Source organism: Gymnoscopelus microlampas (assembly GCF_963454915.1).
Source record: "Gymnoscopelus microlampas genome assembly, chromosome: 14".
Lineage (NCBI taxonomy): Eukaryota > Metazoa > Chordata > Actinopteri > Myctophiformes > Myctophidae > Gymnoscopelus > Gymnoscopelus microlampas.
This window is the reverse complement of record NC_139951.1, coordinates 25545676-25568818: the sequence shown is the minus strand read 5'-3', so window position 1 is coordinate 25568818 and position 23143 is coordinate 25545676. Positions and strand designations below refer to the sequence as shown.

The window sequence follows — 23143 nt, the reverse complement described above, 5'->3', positions numbered from 1 at the left end:
TCCCATTCCCAGCCCAGGAACCTTACCCCAGGAACTGAGTAATCTGTCTCCCACCTGTCTACTATCTTCTTTCGCCTTCATCATAAAGGTTACTGGACAATATATAGAGGATGAAATGCATAATTTATTAAATAATATAAAGGTAATATCACATACATTGTAAAAAATGAGAGACATGATGCTTTATAAGCAAGACAGTCTTTTATTATATTATTCCTCATTTTGCTGGTTTTCCCTGAAACCCCTTTACTGTTACAGAGTAGAAATGCCTTAGAATATCTGCTGCTGATGATGTGGCCATAGTCTGAATGGTTAGAGCCTGCCTGGCAATCGCATTGTAGATTAGTAGGCGATAATTCCAATATTCACTATACACTCCTCATGTTTAAGCCTAACTGAATTATATATTTATGGACTTGTATATAAATTGTATATATTTTTGGACGACTCGTGCATTTAATTTGTCGGCAATACTTTGCCACGCTTTCTCCCTGGATCCATTTATTGCGGCCGTGTTTCCTTTCTTGCTTATTATACACATGATTCTCTTTTGGGTCTTGAGTCGAACCAATTACTCCCGCGGAGACATCAAATTTCTCTTTTGGGCCTTGAATCTTGGGAGTCAAAGCCCAAAAGAGAAATTTGATGTCTCCGCGGGAGTAATTGTTCGACTCAAGACTCTTTTGGGTCTTGAGTCTTGATAGAGTTAATCTTGATTGATCATAATTTGTCTAGTGTCCTAAACCTGCTTTAAATGTCAATTTAATATAATGGTGTCATATTGGCCTAAATTCAGTCATGTTAAATGTACTTCTGTACTCTCCTATTCTCTCTCTGTCTATGCAAGGTCAAAATAGCTACAGGCTTTCTGTGGCTATCTGGTTCTGCTTCTCAAGTTATGTCAATATGGAAATGTTTTGAGAACACTGTATCTAGGTGTTATTTTCTACGCTAACCCTTCTTTCAGCCACCACTGACCAGTGACCGGTCAGAGCCGAGGTCAACGTGTTGTTTGAGACATGTGGACGCTGTTTGTCCAAAGATAAACTGTCACACCATCATCATCATCTTCATCATCTACCATCCTCATCTTCATCTGACGACGACGTAATCATCACTCTCCACCAATGGCAGGATTACACCTCCGACGGCTGGACGCTCGATGTATCTTCAATGATGTCATATGTTTATGTTAACGGACGCTGTTAAAGTCCAGTGCTTTCTCTGTTCAAAGTGAGAGAGACACGACCGATGATGCCTTCAATACCTGTGATACTGTAACCTTCCCAGTCTCTCTGTCTGAATTGTCTGAATATATTTCACTACATCCAATGGCTGCCTGTGTTCTGAGTCTGTTTTTTCTTTGTCGCCTTTTATGAAAGTGTCTGGTACTTTGTGTGGGTGATAAGGAAAAAACAGCTCCATCAGGACTCAAGACCCAAAAGATAAATTTGATGTCTCCCCGGTAGCCGGGACCCAAGCCTTAAGACTCTTGAACCCAGCTTGAACCCATAATTAGTAGCCGTGCAAATGTGCATTTTCAAATTATATATCATTCTACCATTTCTTTAATTCATTATCGTTTCAGTAATCCCCTGGTTATCTCTTTGCATTAAAACATCACATCCAAACACCACATTGAAACACTGTATTGTATACAATTATGTTTATAAAAACATTTATATATTTAATTTTTATGCACTTCTTTACCACAATGAATTAATTAAATTAATGTCTAATAAAGTCTGAAACTATGGCTACCATCCTTATGAGAAGGCAGTGGAATTGGATTGGGCATGTAATCTGTAGATAGTAGGACAACACCCTAAGTGCCCTTCACTGGACACCAGAGAGAGCTGAAGACTCTGCATCACACCTGGGGTTCTATAAAGACACTGGCCCAGAACAGACAGGAGTGGAAATCCTTTATTTCTGCCCAACATGCCAGCCGGCATAAAGGGCAGTAAGTACAGTAAGTGAAAGTAAGAAACTTGGGTCCTACTACAATTGCCATATTGTTGTGTTATATACCTGAAAATGCCAAATAAATATATTGTTAAAAAAAAAAAAAAAAAAAAGAAACTTGGGTCCTTGAGGGGGTTCCAGGGGCTGTTTGAAAATAGCCTATCTTCAAGCTCACACCGCGTTGCGATGAGACGTGTTGTGAGCTTGCATTGATTGGCTATGGCCTATTTTCAAAAAAATCTTGAAACAATTGGATACATCTTGAATATTATTTAAACATTTTAACAACAGACATCTTGTATGGGGGTCCGTGGCGCAAGATATTTTCAGATGGGGGTCCGCAGCCTTATACATATTAATTTGGGGCTCCTTGACATGAAAAAGTTTGAGAACCACTGCAATATACAGTTACATAACTATTCAATGACTTTACTTTAAAAGCGGTTGATGATTCAGATTGATACAAAATGTAATCACTGAACTTAATGTACACATAAAACAGGGTGTTTTATAAAATAAAAAGACGTTGCCCTTAAAGAGAGTTTAAAGGTAAATACCTTTAAAATGTCTCTCCCAGAGCAGAGCCGGGAGGGGTAAAGTTAAAATCCTAGTTAGTGAAGCTCTCTTAATGACAACGTCTTTTTAATTTACTCATTGATAGTGTGACTTTGCAGCGGCGGGGACTGTCATTATTGTCATCGCAAACATCAACACCATTGTCAATCATAGTGTCAATGTTTCATCATTCGCCCCTGTATGATACCACAGTAGACTTGTGAGAAACTGTGCAGCAGACATGGACTGATCATGAGTTGTGTGGGATTATTTCAGGCTGACTCATGGATCACACTGCTGGGAATCACTGTCTTTGGAAGAGAGAAAGGCCTGTGACGGTGACAATCACTGACATTAAAAGATTCGACAGTTCGCATCGACCTCGAGGGGACACGTCTGTGCTAAGAGTTCCATTTCTTTAGTGCTGATCTGCCATTTCCTCCAAAGATTCCTTTTGTCCATATTCCATGGATGTGTGTATTCTCGCTCTCTCCCCTCCTTGCGTCTCTTCTTCTTCAGCCCAGCACGCTGTCATTGAAAGCCAGACACACCACAGCTTTCTGATGGCCACTGTACTCTCTCTTAATCTCCCCCGTCTCCACACACCACAGACGAGCCAGGTTGTCAGAAGAGGCTGGGAAACAGAAGTAACAAAGATAGTGTTTAAGGTTGAGCTTGATTACATTTCCAGACTTGTTACTTTTTGACAAGTCAATTCAACTTTTTTGTTGATTCAATACTACTTTCTGAGATAATTTCCTGTATTCTATCTCTTCAATAGCATACTTGATAATCTTACTAGTATGACACTATATAATATGATTACATTGATTATTCTGAAGGAAATTCAGTCTACATAGAAAACAACAGTGGACATCATATGCAGCCAGGAAACAACAATTATACAAACATTCAGCACTTTCACAAGATAACACAATTTACATTAACAAGTGATGACAATTCAGAAACGGCACAGGACCCGAGGGACTCATGTGCCGAGTGGGAAGTCGGCCGGATTAGCTGATCTCCAAATAATATTGATGAATCCACAAATCGCCATATATGGATATATGGCCAGTATATGACATCAATATGATGTCATATACTGGCCTTGACCCCATATTTGGTCATGCCTCACATGGAACTCCATATATGGGTATAAAAGGTACACAGACAGACAGACAGACAGACAGACAGACAGACATAACGGTCCCAACTTGCATTGTTCCCGAGTAGGCCTATGTAGTAGTTGTATTATTATAGTGATAAAAAAAGAACACTGATGTGTATGAGGTATTTTGGCCCTGTTCTGACTGGCAGCGCAAATACGATTTGTGGACTATCCAGATTGGAATTGCCTTGTTTTTATGCAGTCTGAACAGCAAAAAAAACACATGATTTTTGCAAATCAGATTTGAATCACAGTCCTTAGCCTTGTTCAGACTGCATAAAAACCCATTCAACTTTAATCTGGATAGGAAATCAGATTTGGGTGGATTTGGGACACCAGCAACAAGGTACTGACCAGTTACGATGTACTGAGAGTCCCCAGAGAAGGCACAGTCCCACATCCAGCCTCTAGAGGTCTCCCCAGGGTTGTTACTCTTGATGCTCAGCTCGGTCATCAGGGAGAAGTTGGACGTCCTCCAGATTTTACACGTCTGGTCTGCTGAGCAGGTGGCCAAGAGACTGGATATGGATGAATTGGGTGTAAGACAGCGAGCATGGGATATCATTATGGTCACGATCAGGACATAAAACGAATGTTAATTCCCCAATAGTCATCAACCACTGACACTTAGGGCTGTCACGATTACAAATTTATCGTTTCAAATATTTTTTATTGTGAAGCACAGGTTATAGTTATACATTTTTGTTCATACATGGATAGCTTCCTTTTTTCAAAAACAAACATACATAAACACAAAACAGACAGGTAACATGAAGAAAAAAAAGAAAAAAACACAACCTCAAACTTAAGCAAAAAACAAAGGGACCCTCCCGCCTCCCTTCCCCCTCCCCAGAAGTGCTGCCCCAGATTACATGCGACACGGGTCATCCACAAGGATTAGCCTTTCAACCTTTAAGAAAGGAGACTAAAGGCTTCCAAATCTTTTCAAAATCTTTCAGTTTATCTTTGAGTATAAATCTGATTCTTTCTAAATGTAAGGACTCTGTCATCTCGTTGAGCCAGAGTTTGATTGTGGGGGTCTCTTTCTTCTTCCAAAATAAGAGTATCCATTTTTTTGCAGCAATAAGGCCGTATGAAAGAAGGCGTTGTTGAGGTAGTTGTAGTTTCTTCATCCCTTCTGATACCCCCAGGATGACTAACACTGGGTCTGGATCTATCTCTACCTCTAGTATATTGGAAAATAATCTGAATATCTCTATCCAGACATTCTGTAGGTTGGGACAGAGGGCATAACTGTGCAGTAGAGTTGCATCTGCTGATTTGCACTTATCACATTGGGGGGAGGTGTCTGGGAATATTTTGTGTAACGATTACAAATTTAAGTTGACGATTAATTATCACTCAAATAATTGCGATTAACGATTTAATTGTGTCGTTGAAAATTAATGGAACATTATGAATAAAAATTACATTTCCGTTTGGGTTTTAGCTTTCATAAACAAAAGTTGCACAGCAAATATAATCACATATTGAATTACTTTATACTTAAAAATAAACATTAATAGTGGAAATAGCCAGTTTATATGTTGAGCTTATAGATCTGCTATTTTCACTATTTTGTATTTTTTTGAAAATATGATTTTTTTTAACATGGAATAGAGGATATGCGCATGCTTAAAGTGAATGGCACATCGAGTGGCAAATCGAGTGGCAAAGAAACATGCAAAATGAGTTTAACATTGTTTAAGTTTATTACACGGCTTGGTTGAATGCTCGATTCTGATTGGTCAGTCATCGGTCATTATTTCTGGATAATGACCGATGAGCTCTATAACGGACCGCTGTGTAATCAGAGACTCAGAACACCTGCTCATGTCAACCTGTGCTGCTTGGTTATATGCTTTATCCAACATGACAGCCATGTAAACAAACAAACAATGTCATTTACAACTAAACGTTGCTCTCAAGAATGTTTTTGAAAACATTTGAAGTGAGAAATAGACGATGCAATAACCGAGAAGTCATTCTATTTGATCCACTGCGCTTCCTTGTTTATCGTGGCACAACAACGGGGGAATACCAAAACGCTCGCCCCAAAACACAGTCGCCCCGGGGCAAATCCGGCGGTATTACAGGCAAATCGGCAGTAAATAGAGTGTGTTTTGGGGCGAGTTTTTTTCCATTTCGTCATTTGTTTTTGCGAGGCGAACTTGTCCGCCCAGCCCAATACTTATGGAATACTTTCATTGCCGTAAGCAAGGAAATACTTTGTTTTGTTGTTACTTTTGGGTAAATGTATTTATGTATTTATTAAGTAGCCGTGTAATAAGCGGGATAATGCATGGGGAGGTAGTCATTATTGAAATTTAAAGCCCTTCAGGGCGATTAACCACCTCGGCTGCGCCTCGGTGGTTAATCGCCCTTCAGGGCTTTAAATTTCAATAATGACTACCTCCCCATGCTACCTCCCCATGCATCCCCTTGCTTAATGCAATCAGATATGACTTTTCTGTTTGGATGCATGGGCTGTCAAGGCCAGAAAGTATTTTTTTGACACACGCATTCCTGCATAACTTCCGGGTTTGATGATGATGTCACACGCATATCCTCTATAGATTATGACGATTATGCAAAAAATAATTGCGATTAGGCGATTATGTAATAATTGTGACAGGCCAACTACACTTCTTCACCACCAAAACAGATTTGTAGAATAGAATAAGTATCGTAGAGAAGTTAGAGAACTCACGTGGAGTCAGGGCTGAACTTGCAGCGCAGAGAGTAGCGTTTATGTGAAGGGATCTTGGTCTTGGGGATGAGCTGGGTCACCTCGTCTCCCATGCCCCCTGCGAGGTTCCACACGTAACAGTTCCCCTGGGAGACAACGAACAGACAGCAAGAAGTAGATTATAGTCAACGTAATCATTCAAGTATAAGCAGAGAGGGAAATTCAGGCCAAATGCTGGTGAATTTTAAACATGGCTGGTAAATTTGACTACTCGACTTGCCATTTTGGCAGGCAACTAGTCTGCTCAGAGGTCAGATTGTGTTCCAAATATTATTTTGAGTGTATTTTGTCGAATAAAAGTGTAGGCTTTCATTGTGAATGTTGGCTATAAAGTCTACGGTCATTTTGTGAAATAAATGCATAGGCTACAGCTGTAAATGTATACAATCTACCAACAACTGCTGTCAAATGCTGATGCTCTTAAATGTCATGCCTCAGATTTTATTTCTGTTTATTTTTCAAAGACATATGCATATTAATAAGCAGTACTGTATATAAGATAAATAAAACAAATACATCAGAATTATCCCAGAGGCTTATTCATCCGTAGTCCCTGGCCGGGTGTAATGCTTGTAATCTAAACTGTGTCTAACATCCGCAACGCTGGCATGAAAAGCTTAAGCACAAACGGGGGAGGCTTTGCTTCAGCTCTATTAGGTTTTGTGTAGACAGGAAAGGCCAGTATTATGCTCAATCTCTGTGTAAAGGTGGCTTCAGCTTTGCATGCCCATGTATAATCATATTCAAACAAAACAATTATTGATGATTCAAGGAACACTTTCAATGTTTGCAGTCACAACTCTTGCATACTGACCAAGCTGTTGACTGCTGCCATGTAGCTGGCGTCTGGGTCGATGTGAACCGAGTTGATGGAGACCTCTGGCTCTGGAATCAACTGCTCATTGTGGTCAGTCTTCAGATCCCAGATATGGATCACTCCACTCTGGTCCCCCACTATCAGCTCTGCCTGGAAATCATTAAAACATTCTCATCCAATCCAGACCAATTTACAAAGAGTGGAAGAGCAAAGAAAGAAACTAATTTAAATTTTATACTGTCAAACTAATTTAGTAGAAGTAGCTGGACACTGTTATCCAGAGTGACTTAACGTGTTGGCAACAATAGAAAAACCAAACAATTCCTTTATCCAATCTGTATTAGAAAGGAAACAACTTAAACAAGTAAAAGCAAATCCACAGTACCATGACGGTAAATGTCAACAAAATACAGCACTTCTATGACCCTAGATGGTAATATCATAGAGGTAAATGTTGCTACTCGTAACATAATAAGGAATCTAGGGAAAAGTAGAAATGCAATAAGAGAAGATGAGGTAACAACAGAGTATGTCTTTGATAAAAAAGCACATGCTTTCGACCTCCAATGGTCCAAATGAGTTACTGTATTGTGTAATGTGTATATTGCTGTATAGACACGGGCACCACGCAAGTCACGCTGACACAGGCTCACTTCACACAGCTGTGTATAGTTGTCATTACAGTTATAGTTATCGTGCTCGGTCTGAACAGCTCTATATAGACATTTGTAGTTTTTCGGTAGATAGATATGCGTATGTCACCTCTTGAGTGTTGAAATGTCCCTGTACCAATGTCACCAAGGAAAAACACGTGTACACAAGCTCCCATAATGCATCTACATTTCATTTTATTCTGAATGGATTTTAATGTTTCACCTGGTTGGGATGCAGGCACACACAGTTGATGGGAGCATTGACCTGGAAAATCCTTTGACATTGTAGGTTTCTGGACCTAGAAAAGAGTTTGAAAAGTTTCTTGGCAGTTTTACACATCACACTGACATAAAACAAATCAGAGTAAGAGCAACAGCCATGTGTTCAGTTTGTGTTGTTTGTATCCTTATAATAACTATCTTTATTTATATAGCACCTTTCTAAACAGCAGTCACAAAGTGCTGCACAGAAAAATTGCACGTTAAAAGAAAAAAGCATGGAAAACAAATCACAATGTAAAAGGATGCAACTAGAAAATGAACAATGAATTCAACATGAAAGCAGGGGGATTAGGCTGTATAAGAAAAGAAAAGGGAGGTTATATAACATGGACGGGTGCTTTACAAGAAATGCTATTCTGAACACATATGGACAACAAATGTGCATGATCATGTAAATGAGTGATGGTGTTAGGGTCCGGGAACAAAGCAAACAACAATCTGAGAGACAACTACTCTACCTCAGGTCCCAGATGCGAGCCATGCAGTCCTCTCCTCCCGTGTACATCCAGCGCCCATCTTCATGGAAACCTACTGACGTGATATTCTTACTGACGCCGTCATAATTGATCACTGGGTTGGGGTTGTTGGAGTTCAGGTCATACATCCGGATGTGCTGATAGCCTGAAACAGAAGCAAGATTTTCAATTAGCATTCGATATAATATACCCAAAGATATAGCTTTGAATATTTTTTACAATACAACACAATTGTGTTACTATACTATTGATGTCACAGAGTAACAGAAGGTATAATTCTTTGAGGGCCTACCTGCAGCTGCAATCATACTCCTGTCAGGAGTAACTTCAAGTGAATTTACTTGCTGAAAGCAATTATTAAGGACAAATTGCAAATCATAGTAATTTGTAGCCTGATAACATTTAAACATCTGTTTTATGATGCGTCTGACTTAGCCTTCATACAAGTCAGTCATATATATAATATGACAGATGACCGTCTTGTGATCCAAGGCTACGTCTGACTCTGAGATCAATGCAAGGATACAGAGTCCTGATGCTGGACTGTCCTGGTGCAGATCCCGCTGTGGGCCTGCCAGAACCGGACCGTGTGGTCGTATCCAGCCGTGGCCAGAATCACTGGGTCGCTGCCCACCGTCCCCTGGTTCACGTTCATGATGGCTGCTATCCGTCAATCCTGGGATGTACGTTACAAACAATTAAGCGTGAATCATGCAACATATATATACAGTTATTTGATATATAAATACCAACCAGAAACTGTTCACTCCTCCTGACATGCAGACAGAAGTGATCCAACATACAGTGGCATATTGTCTGACTCGTGTCTGCTAACGTTAACCTTCCTGTAGCCAGTAGAGCATAACATTAGCTCTGATCCATAGCGGTAGGAGGTCTTCAACTACCTTACAAGCTAATTTGACATAAAACAATTTATATCATTACTAGCAGTTTGCACTGTACTGTCATTAAGGACAATGATAAATAACCTAGGTTGGGGTTACCGTTGTTGTTGTTGTTGATGACAATAGTAGAGATCATATATGTACGTCTGTTTAATGCGTCCCTCTGCAACATGAACCACACGAAACATTCCTATATGGCTCGCCAACACAAGTGGTCCGACCGTGAACCCTAGGGGCGCCTCAGGGTTACTGCAGGGTGGCTGCCAAATGATTGTGATTTGAACCTTTTTGTTTATGTCTGAGTGAAGATACATACTGTCCACAATCCATATGGACATGAATCCAAAAATGTTGAAGCACTCACTTCGATAAGGATGTAACAGATTTAACACACACATACTAAACCAAATCAAGAACACAACTTTATTGAATAAATACAAATAAATAATGGAATGTGGGGGGAAAGAAAATCAAAAAGCAATATAACTATTGCATAAATACAGGTAAATAAAGAATACTGCATAATCATTATAACAAATATATATCCACAAAGGATCACAACTTTACTGAATAAATACAGATACAGTAAATAAATAATATATTGCAAATCCCAAAGATGACAACTCTTAAATTCACATGCAAAGATCCACCAAATACTACTCCCTTTGCCAGTCGAGCATCTTAACAATAGAACACTGTGGAAAAAACAGTTTCGGCAAAACATCTCCCTGTTGCAGCAGTTGAGGATTCTAGGGTCTGCACGTTTTTGATGAATGTTGCCTGACTACTGTAGCAGAGCAGACATGTGTAGTTTCACTTCACCAGGGTCAGCCATTGAGCAGGCCAGAACTGTTGCTGCGACTCCCGTCCTCATCTTGCTAGAAGGGAGGATCTAAAAAAGATTTCAAATATTTGTTTAACTTACTCATTTTTTCTTGTGACACCATACGGTAGCAGAGCACGCAAAGATAATTACGGTAATTATGTATTTTGTTAAATGTACATTTATTCTAGCAATATCAGACACTGAAGAACAGAAAGAAAGCAGATTAGATGTACCTACCTTCACATATATTTTGCATCTCTCCAAAAGAAACTTCCATTTCAGTGCAGTCTGCTGCTTATCAGTCAAACCTGCAAACTCCTCAGGCTGAAACAGAAAAAAAACATAATATACATCATATACAAAACATCATATATGTATAGAGAGAGAGAGAGAGAGAGAGAGAGAGAGAGAGAGAGAGAGAGAGAGAGAGAGAGAGAGAGAGAGAGAGAGGGAGAGATAGAGAGAGAGAGAGAGAGAGAGAGAGACACACACACACACACACACACACACACACACACACACACACACACACACACACACACACACACACACACACACACACACACACACACACACACACACACACACACACACACACACACACACACACACACAGAAAGAGCCATCACTCCTATCAGATGTTTACTGACAGTGCAGCCAAGTGTCTTGTCAGCAACAGGGCTTTTGAGGGCGCAGGCATGGAGGGTTCCAGTGTGGTCTGTAATGTCCACCATCATGTCAAACCCTGTGGTGACAGACAGGGGCTGTTCCTTTCCTGGACACATAGAGTTACTGCAGCTTTGCATCTCCTCATTCACCTGGTATTTACACCTGGCGCTGGAATAAAAGTCAATTTGTTGGAATTAATTAAATAACACAACATGTGTCTATTGCAAACCTTTGTCCACTCCCTCAGACTAACTAACTTGGGTCACAAAATTGTGTACAGCAACAGTAAGGGCAATGCATAATGCTTACATGAGGCAAAGTAACAAACAAACTGCATTGACTAATTTATATATTGTTGTTATACTAGTTTTTACTGAATGTACGGATAATTAGTTGTTTATTAGTATGTCTAATATGCATTTGTTTATGTATATTTAAGAACAATCATTGATATTAATAATAATCAATATTTCATTGTTTAAATAATAATAATAATAATAGTTTGTGGTTTATACATTAGCACTGGCATAACTGTACTTACTTTGTTTGGAAAGCTGGCGATCACAAAAAAAACAAAACAAAAAGTCTCCAGCCTTTCACTTGTGGATAATCTTACCACCTAGTCTTTATGACTTTGGAGATAGAAGAGTCCAGGTTCATCTTGGAGATGAAGCTATATGTGATGCCGAAGGAAGCATCGGAGTTCTCCTGGGCTCTCAGTTTCAGCTGACTCACTGTGTACACGTCACTAATAGAATCCACTGGAGAGAAAATAGAGACAGGAAACAACAACTGTCTGACACCCAACAAGTCTATACAGGCTAAAAGTTGTAGTCAAGGGTTTGTCACATGCACATACATACACAGTCACCGTTTTAAGTTCAAATATTATGGCATGTGGTTAGAAACTATCCCTGATCCTGCTAAATCGGGACCTGATGCTCTGGTACTATTTGCCAGAAGGTGGCAGGGTGAAGACAATGAACTGTACATTATTTGGATGACTGGGAACCTTGGCAATGCTCTGGGCCATCACCCTGCTCTTCTGGGTATAGAGGTCTTGCATGGCTGGCAGCTCAGTTCTGGTGATGTGATGTGCTGCGCTGTTATGACCACCCTCTGTGTGGTCTTAAGGTTGTCAGTCTAATTTAAATTAGTATTTATTATAACCTACAAGGCACATCTTCTGGCTTGTCATCTTCATCCAAAGCTCCAGACTCTGACACCTCTTTAGCGTAGTTAAACAGCAGGCTGGCCTCTTTGGTGTCTGAAACCAAGTTAGGGAATGGTTAACAGTGATAAATACTTTGCTGGCTATTTTGTAAATACTATACTTATTTTCATTTGACATGGACATGGACATACGATACAGTATAATCTAGTTTCATAGCAGATGAGATAACTACTGTACAGTACATCTTATGTATTAGTAGATCTGTATTGGTCTCTTACCAGGATTGACGGTGATGATGGTTTTGCAGCCAACGGTTGCTGCCATGCAGCTGCGAAAGCTGTCAAACCCAATCTTGGCATCTGCTATGAACAGAACTTTTGAGCAAAGAGGAAAGGGAGCATGAATGTGAGTTATCTTGAACATAAACACGAAAAAAAATCTATCTCAAATTTCTATTTCCATGTTTCTCTTTTTGAAAATAGATTGCCATCTTAATAAGACATGACAGAAAGAAATGAATCCAGGTTAACCAAACGTTCACTTTGTGACTGAGGGGCATAAAAGGCTCTGTTAACCTACCCGTCTCCCTTGGTATCAGAGTTTGTATGAGCTGAATGGCTTCTCTGTCCCAGCTGTGTGTGATACAAAGGTCAGGGAGTCACTCCGGGGGGAAAGAACACGGTGAAAATCAAACACATGTGGAGAACAGGGGTTCAGGCAGCTGAACTTTAAGCTTAGTGTCACCAAAATAGACCTGACGTCACAGTAGTCTTAAGTCTAGAGGAAATCGATTCAAAGCGGGGCTCTCTACAGCTTGACGTCTCCAAACTAAGCCTGTAAATAATGGTAATGTTAAGTGTAAGTACTCTCACACACCTATAAGTAAAAGGGAACTCGATCCAATGTGGTGATATTTAAAGATTGATGTCACTGAGATACACAACCAGTAGTTACAACGCTCGCACACCCAAAAGTCTAGACATGACCCAGACAGAGTCTATCTAAAGTTCAATGTCAGCATTTTCACTATGTTAATAATGATAAAATCACTGCAGGATGCAGTATGCTGAAACACCTATTATATGGGAACGTGATCTTATGGCAAGTGGAGAGAGTATACTGTAGAAAACAAATATTAACATGACCTTTTCCAAATGAAGAGATTCATTCTAAGACTGACTTGTGTAGTTTATTACTGTACCTATTAATGGATATTGTACACTCTTGTTCAACATTATATATAATATGGTTCTGTCCTTTATTAATCCTGCACATGCTAAGATAAATTCCCAGACTGATAAATGCGTAGATGCATGTTAGGGGCATATGAGCTAGAGCTGATCTCGCAGCACTGCTCAGTGGGTTCTGCTCCTATTAGCAGTGGTGTAAAGTAACTAAATACATTTACTTAAGTACTGCACTTAAGTACAATTTTGAGGTATTTGTACTTTACTTGAGTATTTCCAATTTCCAATACTTTTACTTCTATTCCACTACATCTCAGAGGCAAATATTGCACTTTACTCCACTACAATTATTTGTAGTGGATATACATTTTGGTGATGAATTTCTCCACAGAGGTCAATAAAGTATTACTTAACTAAATGTAATCAATTTAAACTTTTGGATCAGGAACTGTTACACATTGTTTGTCTTACTCACCAGACTAAGGAGAAGGAAGTGACAGAATCGTCAAAGAGCTTCACCTCCAGCCTCTGACCTTTGCGTCCGTCTGAGGTGGTGAAATGTTTGGGCTCTGCAAACTGAAAGCAATAACCAGACATATTTGTTCTTAGAACCATGTCTTTCCTTCCTGTAAAGAAGTAGCTACATTATATTATGTGCAGGATCTGGCCTCTCCCGGAAACCCTGGCCCTCTGTCCTTAAAAGCCATTATGTTAACTCTATCTTAATTGAATTTCTTTCTTTCTTTTTTTCATTACCGTAGCCCCACCCAGATGCAAACCCTCTGGTCACAAGCTCCTTGTATCCATGCTTAAAAGTTGATACTGAAAACTTCACACAATCTAATATGTATACTTCATTCCATTGTGGTGACCTACCGATTTCAATGCGGCCAGTATATTTATCACATTTCCACTCAAGCTCTGTCCATTGGCCACTATGTCTCCTAGAGAGTAGAAGTCCCTGGGGTCCTTCCCCGGCAGGTTCAGTAAATGCAGCAGGCTGTCGACTATGTCCATGTCAGCACACAGAGACAGCCGGGAATGGACCTCTGTCATCAACAACCTATAGGGGCTGAGACAGGAGAGGATATACAGTAGATCATGGTCACCGGTCCAGCTGGGATTTTATTATGCTGTCATTCCCGGTATTTCACGAGCTACTTAATAGCTGTCGACAAGTAGTCTAGAGCGAACACAATTCTGACCAATGCAACAACTTTCAACACTGTGAAAACTGTGTTGAGAGTTGAATTGGGGGTACAATGGCTTGATGACATTAGTGCTGAACATATCATCATTATAAGCACATAAACACAAACAGTTATTACCTTGGCGTTGTGGGGCTGTATCTCTCATCTTTCTCCGGATCTTTATTGGCCACCAGAGGATTTTCAACGATTACTGAAAAAGGATAGCAAGAGCCAATATTGTGCATTTAGAATTAGTAACTACTAGACCATACCCGGTCGACGCATCCGTGGGGGGATATGCGCACATGATCTGGCAACCCGGGAGGCGACATTGTTTGACACATAAACGCTAATAAGAAGCTGAGATTTGATGAAATTGAAAAACGGGCTTCACAGTTAAGTTCAGATGGTAATGGCCAATGGCTGTGTGCAAATCAGAGCAATTGGTCCAGCCACTGAGGAGAACCGGGTAGCTTCACCTACCACTACAGACACCACTACAGACAGACAGAGGTTACTAGAATTATAGTAGGATAGCAAGAAATATGCTGTGCAATATTGCTTCAGAAGATAAATTATATTAACAAACTATGACAACAATATATAATGCAAAATGTCACTGTACATAAAAAAAAAAAGATTTCAAATCATCACTTTCAAATTTCAATAGAGAAATACTTGAATCCACACCACAGTCTCCAATAGTGAAGCTACCGGAAAGCAGGTTGATGTATGCCTCGTTACCCCAAGATGCCACATTGATGAAACCGTCTGGTGAGTCTTTGATGGTGAAGCCGAAAGTGAATCTGTCAAACCCAATATCTGAAAATAAACGTGCGTGAGTGTAGCTTGTGCTGTTTGTCTTCTTTACAAGTTGTCATGAAAGAAATTGAGAAATAATACAATTCATAGACTTGGCATAAGAGAGAGAACCAGTATTTGAGCATTCAAAATATTAAGATAATATGTGTTTTTTTTTTAGGTGGTTGGCTAAAGAAATGTTAGTTTATATTCCTGGCAGTAGGGGGCGGTAGTGTACAAGACATTGGTTGAAGTACTCAAGAATATTACTTAGGAGAGGGTATCTATTCTAGCAACACTGATTGATTGATATAAAAATATAAATTGTATCTGAATCTGAACTTTTCTTGTCAGGGAAACTCTTGATGTCGGTTTTCCCAATGATGACACCAACCATCCTCTGAAAAACAAAGGGACCATACATTATGGGCAAAGAATTCCATGTACATGTACTAAGTAGCCTGCAACTAATTCAATAATCTTTGGTAATATCACACTTGCACTTGTCTTTGTCCTCGTCTAGATTATGCCAAAACTAACAAAAAGAAGAAAAAAACATGTAGGCCTAACTGTGTATATAACCTCCTCATTTAGAGGCTTTCAGAAGGCAGCTGTGATTAGAAATTGAAAACATATCAGGCCACATCGACTGTTTACAGTGTGTGTGTGTGTGTGTGTGTGTGTGTGTGTGTGTGTGTGTGTGTGTGTGTGTGTGTGTGTGTGTGTGTGTGTGTGTGTGTGTGTGTGTGTGTGTGTTTCAAGGTTGAAAAATAACAATACTCACCAGATGTGAAGCGTTGGGATGCAATTCAGAGATGGCTACATAGTTCTGAACTGCCATTTTAGTTGTTGGCCAAATCCTTTTCATAAAAAAAGAAGTGTGTTAATCCTAGTCAACTTTAGAAGAACGCAATTCAATACACATTTATCAAGAGAGTTTTAAGAAACACTTAGGTGCCAATGATGATAACCAAAGACCAGTGGTGGAAACAGTACTCAAATATTTACTTAATACCACAATATAGAAATACTCTCTTACAAGTAAAAGTTCGATATAAAAAATTTACTTGAGTAAAAGTACAAATGTATTGGCATCCATATGTACTTAAAGAACCAAAAGTTAAAGTAGGCTACTCATTATGCAGAAATGTCCCATTTCAAGTTTTCAAAATGTAGAGATCTTTTGAAAATAGCAGCTCGACAAGCTCACAAGTGTTGTGAGCTTGTAGATTGGCTATTTTCAAATAGCTAAAGTTTAAATAGGGCTGAAGTGGTTAATGTATGTTTTGTAATAATAAGCAAAATCTACAAAGTAACTATAGTAACTAAAGTTTTCAAATAATTGTAGTGGAGTAAAAGTATGATCTTTTGCCTCTGAGATGTAGAGGAGTAGAAGTAAAAGTCCTGAAAATTGGAAATACTCCAGTAAAGTAAAGCAAAAATGCCTCAAAATTGTAGCCAACTTAAGTACAGTACTTGAGTAAATGTACTTGGTCACTTTACACCACTGGCAAAGACATCAACCTCACCTGACCTCGCACGACTTCGTTCTCACCCCCTGAAAGCCTGTATATGGATTTAACTCGGATAAACACGGTATATTCTGTATCAACTATGTATAAACCCTTATCTAACTATTAGTTTTGGAATGGTATTTTCCGACATTTGAATCAATGGCGATGTTCCTTTTCTTCGTGGTCACCGTTCGCGCCAAACTGCTTCTCCTCCTCCTCTCGCGACACAGCTGAGAATCAGTGCGCGAGCAGACAGTCGTATGAAATATAGTGCGTCACACGGTGGCGTCACGCGCCGAAAATATCTACTATTTCACAACATGTCGCTGATGAGCACTTTGCTGTGGTCTAGCCGATATATTATAACTCAATGGGTCTAGCTTAGTGGTTTTCAACCTTTTTCGCGTCAAGGACCCCCAAATTGACACATATCAGCCCACGGACCCCCATTTAAAAAGATATGCCAGGGACTCAACCATTTTGATTTCTTGAGGGTCCCAATCTACACTGTATCATCATCATTAGTGTTCATTTAACTCTGAGAGTGTACAAATGGAACCAAATGGACCCGTTAGGGTCCATTTGGTTCCATTTGTACACTCTCAGAGTTACAGACACTGACACATATGGGTCAATTTGGTTCCTAACTATCTATTTGGCTGGGGACCCCCTGGAACCCCCTCAAGGACCACTGGTGGTCCCCAGACCACTGGTTGAAAACCACTGGTCTAGCTCATAGAGTTTTATTGAAAATATCAATAGACATTAATCTTACCAGTGGTGGAAAGTAACTAAGTACATGTAGTCAAGTAAGGTACTGTAATTTTGAGGTACTTTTACTTTGCAGGAGTATTTCCAAATTTGTATACTTTTACTTCTACTCCACTACATCTCAGAGACAAATATTGTACTTTTACTCCACTACAATCATTTGAAAACTTTAGTTGCTACTAGTTATCTTTTTAATTATTATGATTCCAAAACATGAATATAATAAATTAACCACTTCAGGTCTATATTTTGGTCATTTGAAAATAGCCATGTCAGTACTTTTTCCACCACTGCTCTGTTGTAGTCTAGCTCATAGAGTTTTATTGAAAATGTCAATAGACATTCATCATACTGCAAATTCTGCTGTAAGGCTAATGTACAGTAGCCAAATGAATTCACATGAACAATGTAAAGGCTATCAATGATGTTGCACCTGTTAGCTACACTCAGCTATATGCACAGACTTGCAAGCATTATGCACACACACACGCACGCACGCACGCACGCACGCACGCACGCACGCACGCACGCACGCACGCACGCACGCACGCACGCACGCACGCACGCACGCACGCACGCACACACACACACACACACACACACACACACACACACACACACACACACACACACACACACACACACACACACTGGAGTAGGCCCAAACCATAACACTCTTTAAGTGCCTCCATCACAAAGGCCTAAAGCGATGCCTCAGGCTGTGATATTGCCAGTTGGAATAATCCCACCTTGCTGTCATACACACATGGGGATTTGTTCTGAGACAGCTACTGAGACAAAACTGACAGATATTTGTATAGCCAGATTCTCTGAGTGGCTATGATAGCACTAAGCTGCTAGTCAACATGATACTATTTGTTACACACCTGAAGACTCAGGTCTTGACTCTACATTTGGCCATTGAGCGTTCCACTGGAGCAAATCTCTTCACCTTGCTCAAAGGTACATTGGCAGATGTTGTTTAGGAAGAGAATGTTAAACTACCCCAACCGTAGTTTTACAGCCAGGACTCAAACCAGCGGGCCTTGCTCTTTTATCCTCATATATTACATTGATATTGGAAACGTTATGTCGTATCACCAAGCTCTCCAGATTTTCCCAGTGAGGCCAGGGGTTTGAACCCACCACAAACCCACTTCTCTATCCTCTGTTCAGAGACAGTTGCTGTCTGAGACAAACGTGACAGCTCCCTGGTTTGCCAGATGCCCAGAGTTGCTTTGATAGCACTAAGCTGTAGTTGACATGTGATACACTATGTGTTACACACCTGAGTAGGAATCAAAAGGTGTAACTGGAAACCCTCATTCAGCTTTTGTCTGTTTTGTTCTGCTCATACAGTGAATAATCCTTAAGGTTGGGTGTTTGGTTTGGATCTATTTACTATGAAATGTTTTCATGCGGTAATGTCCGGGAAAACCATTCTACTCTACTATGACAGCTTTCTTTTGGGATGGGATGATTTCATAAGCCCCTTAAGTTTTGCATTTGTAATATTCTTCTATATGTGTTTTCATCATGGTATTTATTTACTGTGCTTTCATCACTTCATTTTCATATTTCAATATGCAAGTAAACCATAGCAAATTGTTTAACAGCAAGAATTTAAAGGCACTGTACTCAGCAGACAGCTATGTTATATCGATAACTCAACACACTGAGATTATTTCTCATCAGACACCTTGTGTAATGGTTCATCAATAAATCGATGGGGTTTGTATAATATTGCATAATGTTTAATGTATAATGTAAAACAAGAGTGATTAGATTGATTGCAAATTCCTCTAGTATGCAGAAGATCAATGTGTTATTGCACCAGTGGCCAGCTATTCAAATAGCAACATTTCAAATTCTAATTTCATTAGGTTTTTGGGATTACAATTTGTGACTCCATTAATCACACCCTGGTAATATAATGGCATATAAATCATGTGATACCTCCTTCTCGGTTCAATGATTTATTCATAAGGAATTCATAGCCCACATTGATCAGTCATTATTCCCAATTTGACCCAATATTCAAACGTACCTATATGTGTCTGTATCTGTATGCACATTGTTTATTAGCAGTGTTTGTCAATGCATTTATTTTTGTTATTAGAATAAAGTTAGAACAGTTAGAATAAAGCCTGCCATGTCACTTTTCATGATGTGGCCTTATATTTGAAGTCAAGCTGGATGTGCACTACAGTATGCATGGTTACAAAGTCACTTGAGGAATGAGTTGCGATTGGGTGGCCCGTCTGCTGGAGGTCGGTTCCCAGGGGTCAGAGACCCCTCAACTATTAATCAAGCATTTGTGTGTATGCGTGTGTGCTTGCATGCGTGTGTGTGTGTGTGTGTGTGTGTGTGTGTGTGTGTGTGTGTGTGTGTGTGTGTGTGTGTGTGTGTGTGTGCGTGCGTGCGTGCGTGCGTGCGTGCGTGCGTGCGTGCGTGCGTGCGTGCGTGTGTGTGTGTGTGTTGCTGTGCGTGTGTGTGCGTGCGTGAGTGCGTGTGCATGTGCGTGTGCATGTGCGTGCGAGTGTGTGTATAGACACTTGGAACCTTGAGTATGTACAGAAATGCACTTTAAGTAGTGCATTGGTGAAAAAGTAGTCTGACTATTGCTGGCTTGTGGAAGAGAAAAGCTAAGGTGCTAGCTAAGTACTGCGCATATTGTATGTGAAACACACACACTGACACAGACGTGTGCATACATGTTTGGAGATAAGACATAACACTACATATTATGTGCAGGAATATACAGTATCAGTTTGTTCTGATTTGAGAAAATTATTGCAAGATTAGGGGTTTGCACCCACAACTAGACAGCATAGTGGATCTTATGGAGTTATAATTTGAAGTAACGGTTGTTATTAATGAATAAAGACAGATTTACATTCCGGGAGGATGGGAAGGGCGTTACTGTGTGATACATTCTCAAGCTCAAATGTTTTTATTACTCAATTACACATTACTCATGTTCGTGCACACATACACACACAAACACACACACACACACACACACACACACACACACACACACACACACACACACACACACACACACACACACACACACACACACACACACACACACACACACACACACACACACACACACACACACACACACACACACACACACACACACACACACACACAGAAGGTGGCGAAGTAGCGATCCTTCAATCAGATAACTGAGATGAAACCTCTAATTATGTCTGGGATGAGTGAACGAGACTGGAACCATTGCCACTTTACAATTCTGCACTCTATGCAGCACAATAGAGTCTAAAAGAATTGTTTTGGCATTCTCAGACAGATATGCGTCTCCACCACAAGGACATTTAGTCAGCCACCAAACTGGTTTAAACGGTTATACAGCTCGCATAATGCTTCCTCCTGGCACGTAACACTGAGCCAAGTGACAAACAACCTCCCTGTGATTTACATTCTCACGACTGATGTTGCCCGGCATTCATTTTTCTTATGAGAAGTCATGCATAATATAGGGTTGCACATGTTGCTGTTTTTATGTATACTGTAGAAAGAAATTGCCTTTTGAAGATGAGAAAGTGGAGCAAGGTGAACTGAGGACACCTTTGTTGCTGATGAACTTGGGTTAATAGTGTACCCTCCTGAAAGAGCAGTCATATAAAGACTGCTGCACTGGACTGAAAATCCTCCTCACTTCATTAACCTGAATATAATGGAAGTTTTAAGACGAGAGTTAATGTTTGATTCAGTGGTAAAATGTATTTATACAAGCATGAAATAACTTACTGGGACTTAAGCCCACATCATTAAAATATGAATGCGTTTTCAATATATTAAGTAATGGGCCCTCCAAGAGGTCAGGTCAGAGCTGAGACTTTTAGTTTTTATGTTATCATATACATAAGTCATTATAATATTCTTAGTGCAAGCGGTTTTGGTCTGTTGCTCTCAATTTGCTTATTAAACTTGCAGGTGAGATTTCTACTGAATATAAATTTGGGGTTTGTAATTCTCCTAGAGTTTCAACTTATGTGGTCCAGATGAGATAAGATGATTATTTAAAATGGTCCCATCATTCAGCACAATGGAGCAGCCAAAAACAGGTGGATGACATCAGGGTTATTAGCAGCACCGATTAGACCTGCATGCCCTGCCAAAACACACACAAACATACAAATTCTCACATGCAACCGTCGTTCGTTCATATGTATGTACAATACGTGTGTGTGTACACACACACACACACACACACACACACACACACACACACACACACACACACACACACACACACACACACACACACACACACACACACACACACACACACACACACAAACACACACAGACACACAGACAATAGCCATGCCGTGAGAGAGTGCAGCACTCTTCTCTGGCTTTGGCTGCCGTTAAAACGGAAATAGCTCTCTTCATAGGGGTAGCCACAAATACGGTAGTAAAGGTTTTGCCACACCTGCTTACACATGCACCACCCATCATGGTAAGATAGTGGCCTTCAGTTCAAGGGTGGAGACATTTTAACCATCGTTTAGAAGCCTTCTGCCATGCTACAAACACACACACACACACACACACACACACACACACACACACACACACACACACACACACACACACACACACACACACACACACACAAACGTGTGCATACATGTTTGGAGATCAGCCATAACACTATATATTATGTGCAGGAATATACGGTATCATTTTGTTCTGATTTGAGAAAATTATTGCAAGATTAGGGGTTTGCACCCACCCACAATCAGACAGCATAGTGGATCTTATGGAGTTATAATTTGATGTTACGTGCAGCACTCTTCTCTGGCTTTAGCTGCCGTTAAAACGAAAATAGTTCTCTTCATAGGGGTAGCCACAAATACGGTAGTAAAGGTTTTGCCACACCTGCTTACACAGGCACCACCCATCATGGTAAGATAGTGGCCTTCAGTTCAAGGAGGAGACATTTTAACCACCATTTTAGAAGCATTCTGCCGTACTACAAACCTACAAACCTCTACAGCTTCACTAATGTAATTACCAAGATGGTGGAAGTCTAATAGGATTTTAGTTATGAATTGGCTGTGCTCCACAGTGCCTCTAAGCATACAAGTCCTATAGGCAGCTACCCTGTCTGTGGGGGTAAGAGTCACACAACATCTGGACTGAATTATGCTCCTCTCTCCATCTTCTTGATGCAGGGTAAATCTCTCCTATCCATCTTCTAGCTCTGACATGTGCAGTGCTTATAGACCGCACCATCAAGCACACACATGTTTTGTACCCCCACCCCATGTCCATGTCACTGGTATAGTAGGGGTCCCTGTGGACCACACACATGCTTGGCCATGCATCATGCTCTATGATCCAGTGCATCGAGCCACTGTTCAATAGTAGTCAGTTAACAGAGAACAGAAACAGGA

General features: G+C 40.2%; 2 protein-coding genes across 3 annotated transcripts; both read right to left on the bottom strand.

Moving 5' to 3' along the window:
• Positions 1-1911: 1911 nt before the first annotated feature.
• On the bottom strand, positions 1912-9735 carry mlst8 (MTOR associated protein, LST8 homolog). 2 transcript variants are annotated; one of them, XM_084078798.1, is made up of 9 exons: positions 9673-9735; positions 9195-9344; positions 8961-9012; positions 8651-8813; positions 8134-8209; positions 7255-7407; positions 6402-6526; positions 4046-4209; positions 1912-3154 (listed from the first exon to the last, which is right to left on the bottom strand). In XM_084078798.1, exons 2-9 carry the CDS (start codon positions 9321-9323, stop codon positions 3036-3038), a joined length of 981 nt encoding a protein of 326 aa, XP_083934924.1. In that variant the 5' UTR covers positions 9324-9344; positions 9673-9735; the 3' UTR covers positions 1912-3035. The 2 variants fall into 2 exon arrangements, with proteins under 2 accessions (XP_083934924.1, XP_083934925.1); XM_084078799.1 differs by lacking the exon at positions 9673-9735 and adding an exon at positions 9422-9625.
• Positions 9736-10135: 400 nt separating this feature from the next.
• meiob (meiosis specific with OB-fold) lies at positions 10136-17111 on the bottom strand. The gene is made up of 14 exons (XM_084078109.1): positions 16950-17111; positions 16205-16280; positions 15763-15820; positions 15310-15441; positions 14758-14830; positions 14306-14501; positions 13905-14005; positions 12822-12874; positions 12521-12616; positions 12243-12335; positions 11685-11829; positions 11050-11236; positions 10637-10723; positions 10136-10465 (listed from the first exon to the last, which is right to left on the bottom strand). Exons 2-14 carry the CDS (start codon positions 16259-16261, stop codon positions 10358-10360), a joined length of 1386 nt encoding a protein of 461 aa, XP_083934235.1. The 5' UTR covers positions 16262-16280; positions 16950-17111; the 3' UTR covers positions 10136-10357.
• Between the last annotated feature and the right edge of the window lie 6032 nt (positions 17112-23143).

Bases quoted from the DNA above. Each gene is read 5' to 3' on its own strand.
- mlst8 (XM_084078798.1), bottom strand. From the start codon at position 9,323: ATGAACGTGAACCAGGGGACGGTGGGCAGCGACCCAGTGATTCTGGCC. The intron at 8,814-8,960 runs GTAGGCCCTCAA...CTTCTGTTTCAG, and splicing joins GAGTATGATTGCAGCTGCAG to GCTATCAGCACATCCGGATG. The intron at 6,527-7,254 runs GTCAGTATGCAA...GTTGTCTCCCAG, and splicing joins TGGCAGCAGTCAACAGCTTG to GGGAACTGTTACGTGTGGAA.
- meiob (XM_084078109.1), bottom strand. From the start codon at position 16,261: ATGGCAGTTCAGAACTATGTAGCCATCTCTGAATTGCATCCCAACGCT. The intron at 12,336-12,520 runs GTAAGAGACCAA...ACTTGGTTTCAG, and splicing joins CATCATCACCGTCAATCCTG to ACACCAAAGAGGCCAGCCTG. The intron at 10,466-10,636 runs GTAGGTACATCT...AATCTTTTTTAG, and splicing joins GATGCAAAATATATGTGAAG to ATCCTCCCTTCTAGCAAGAT.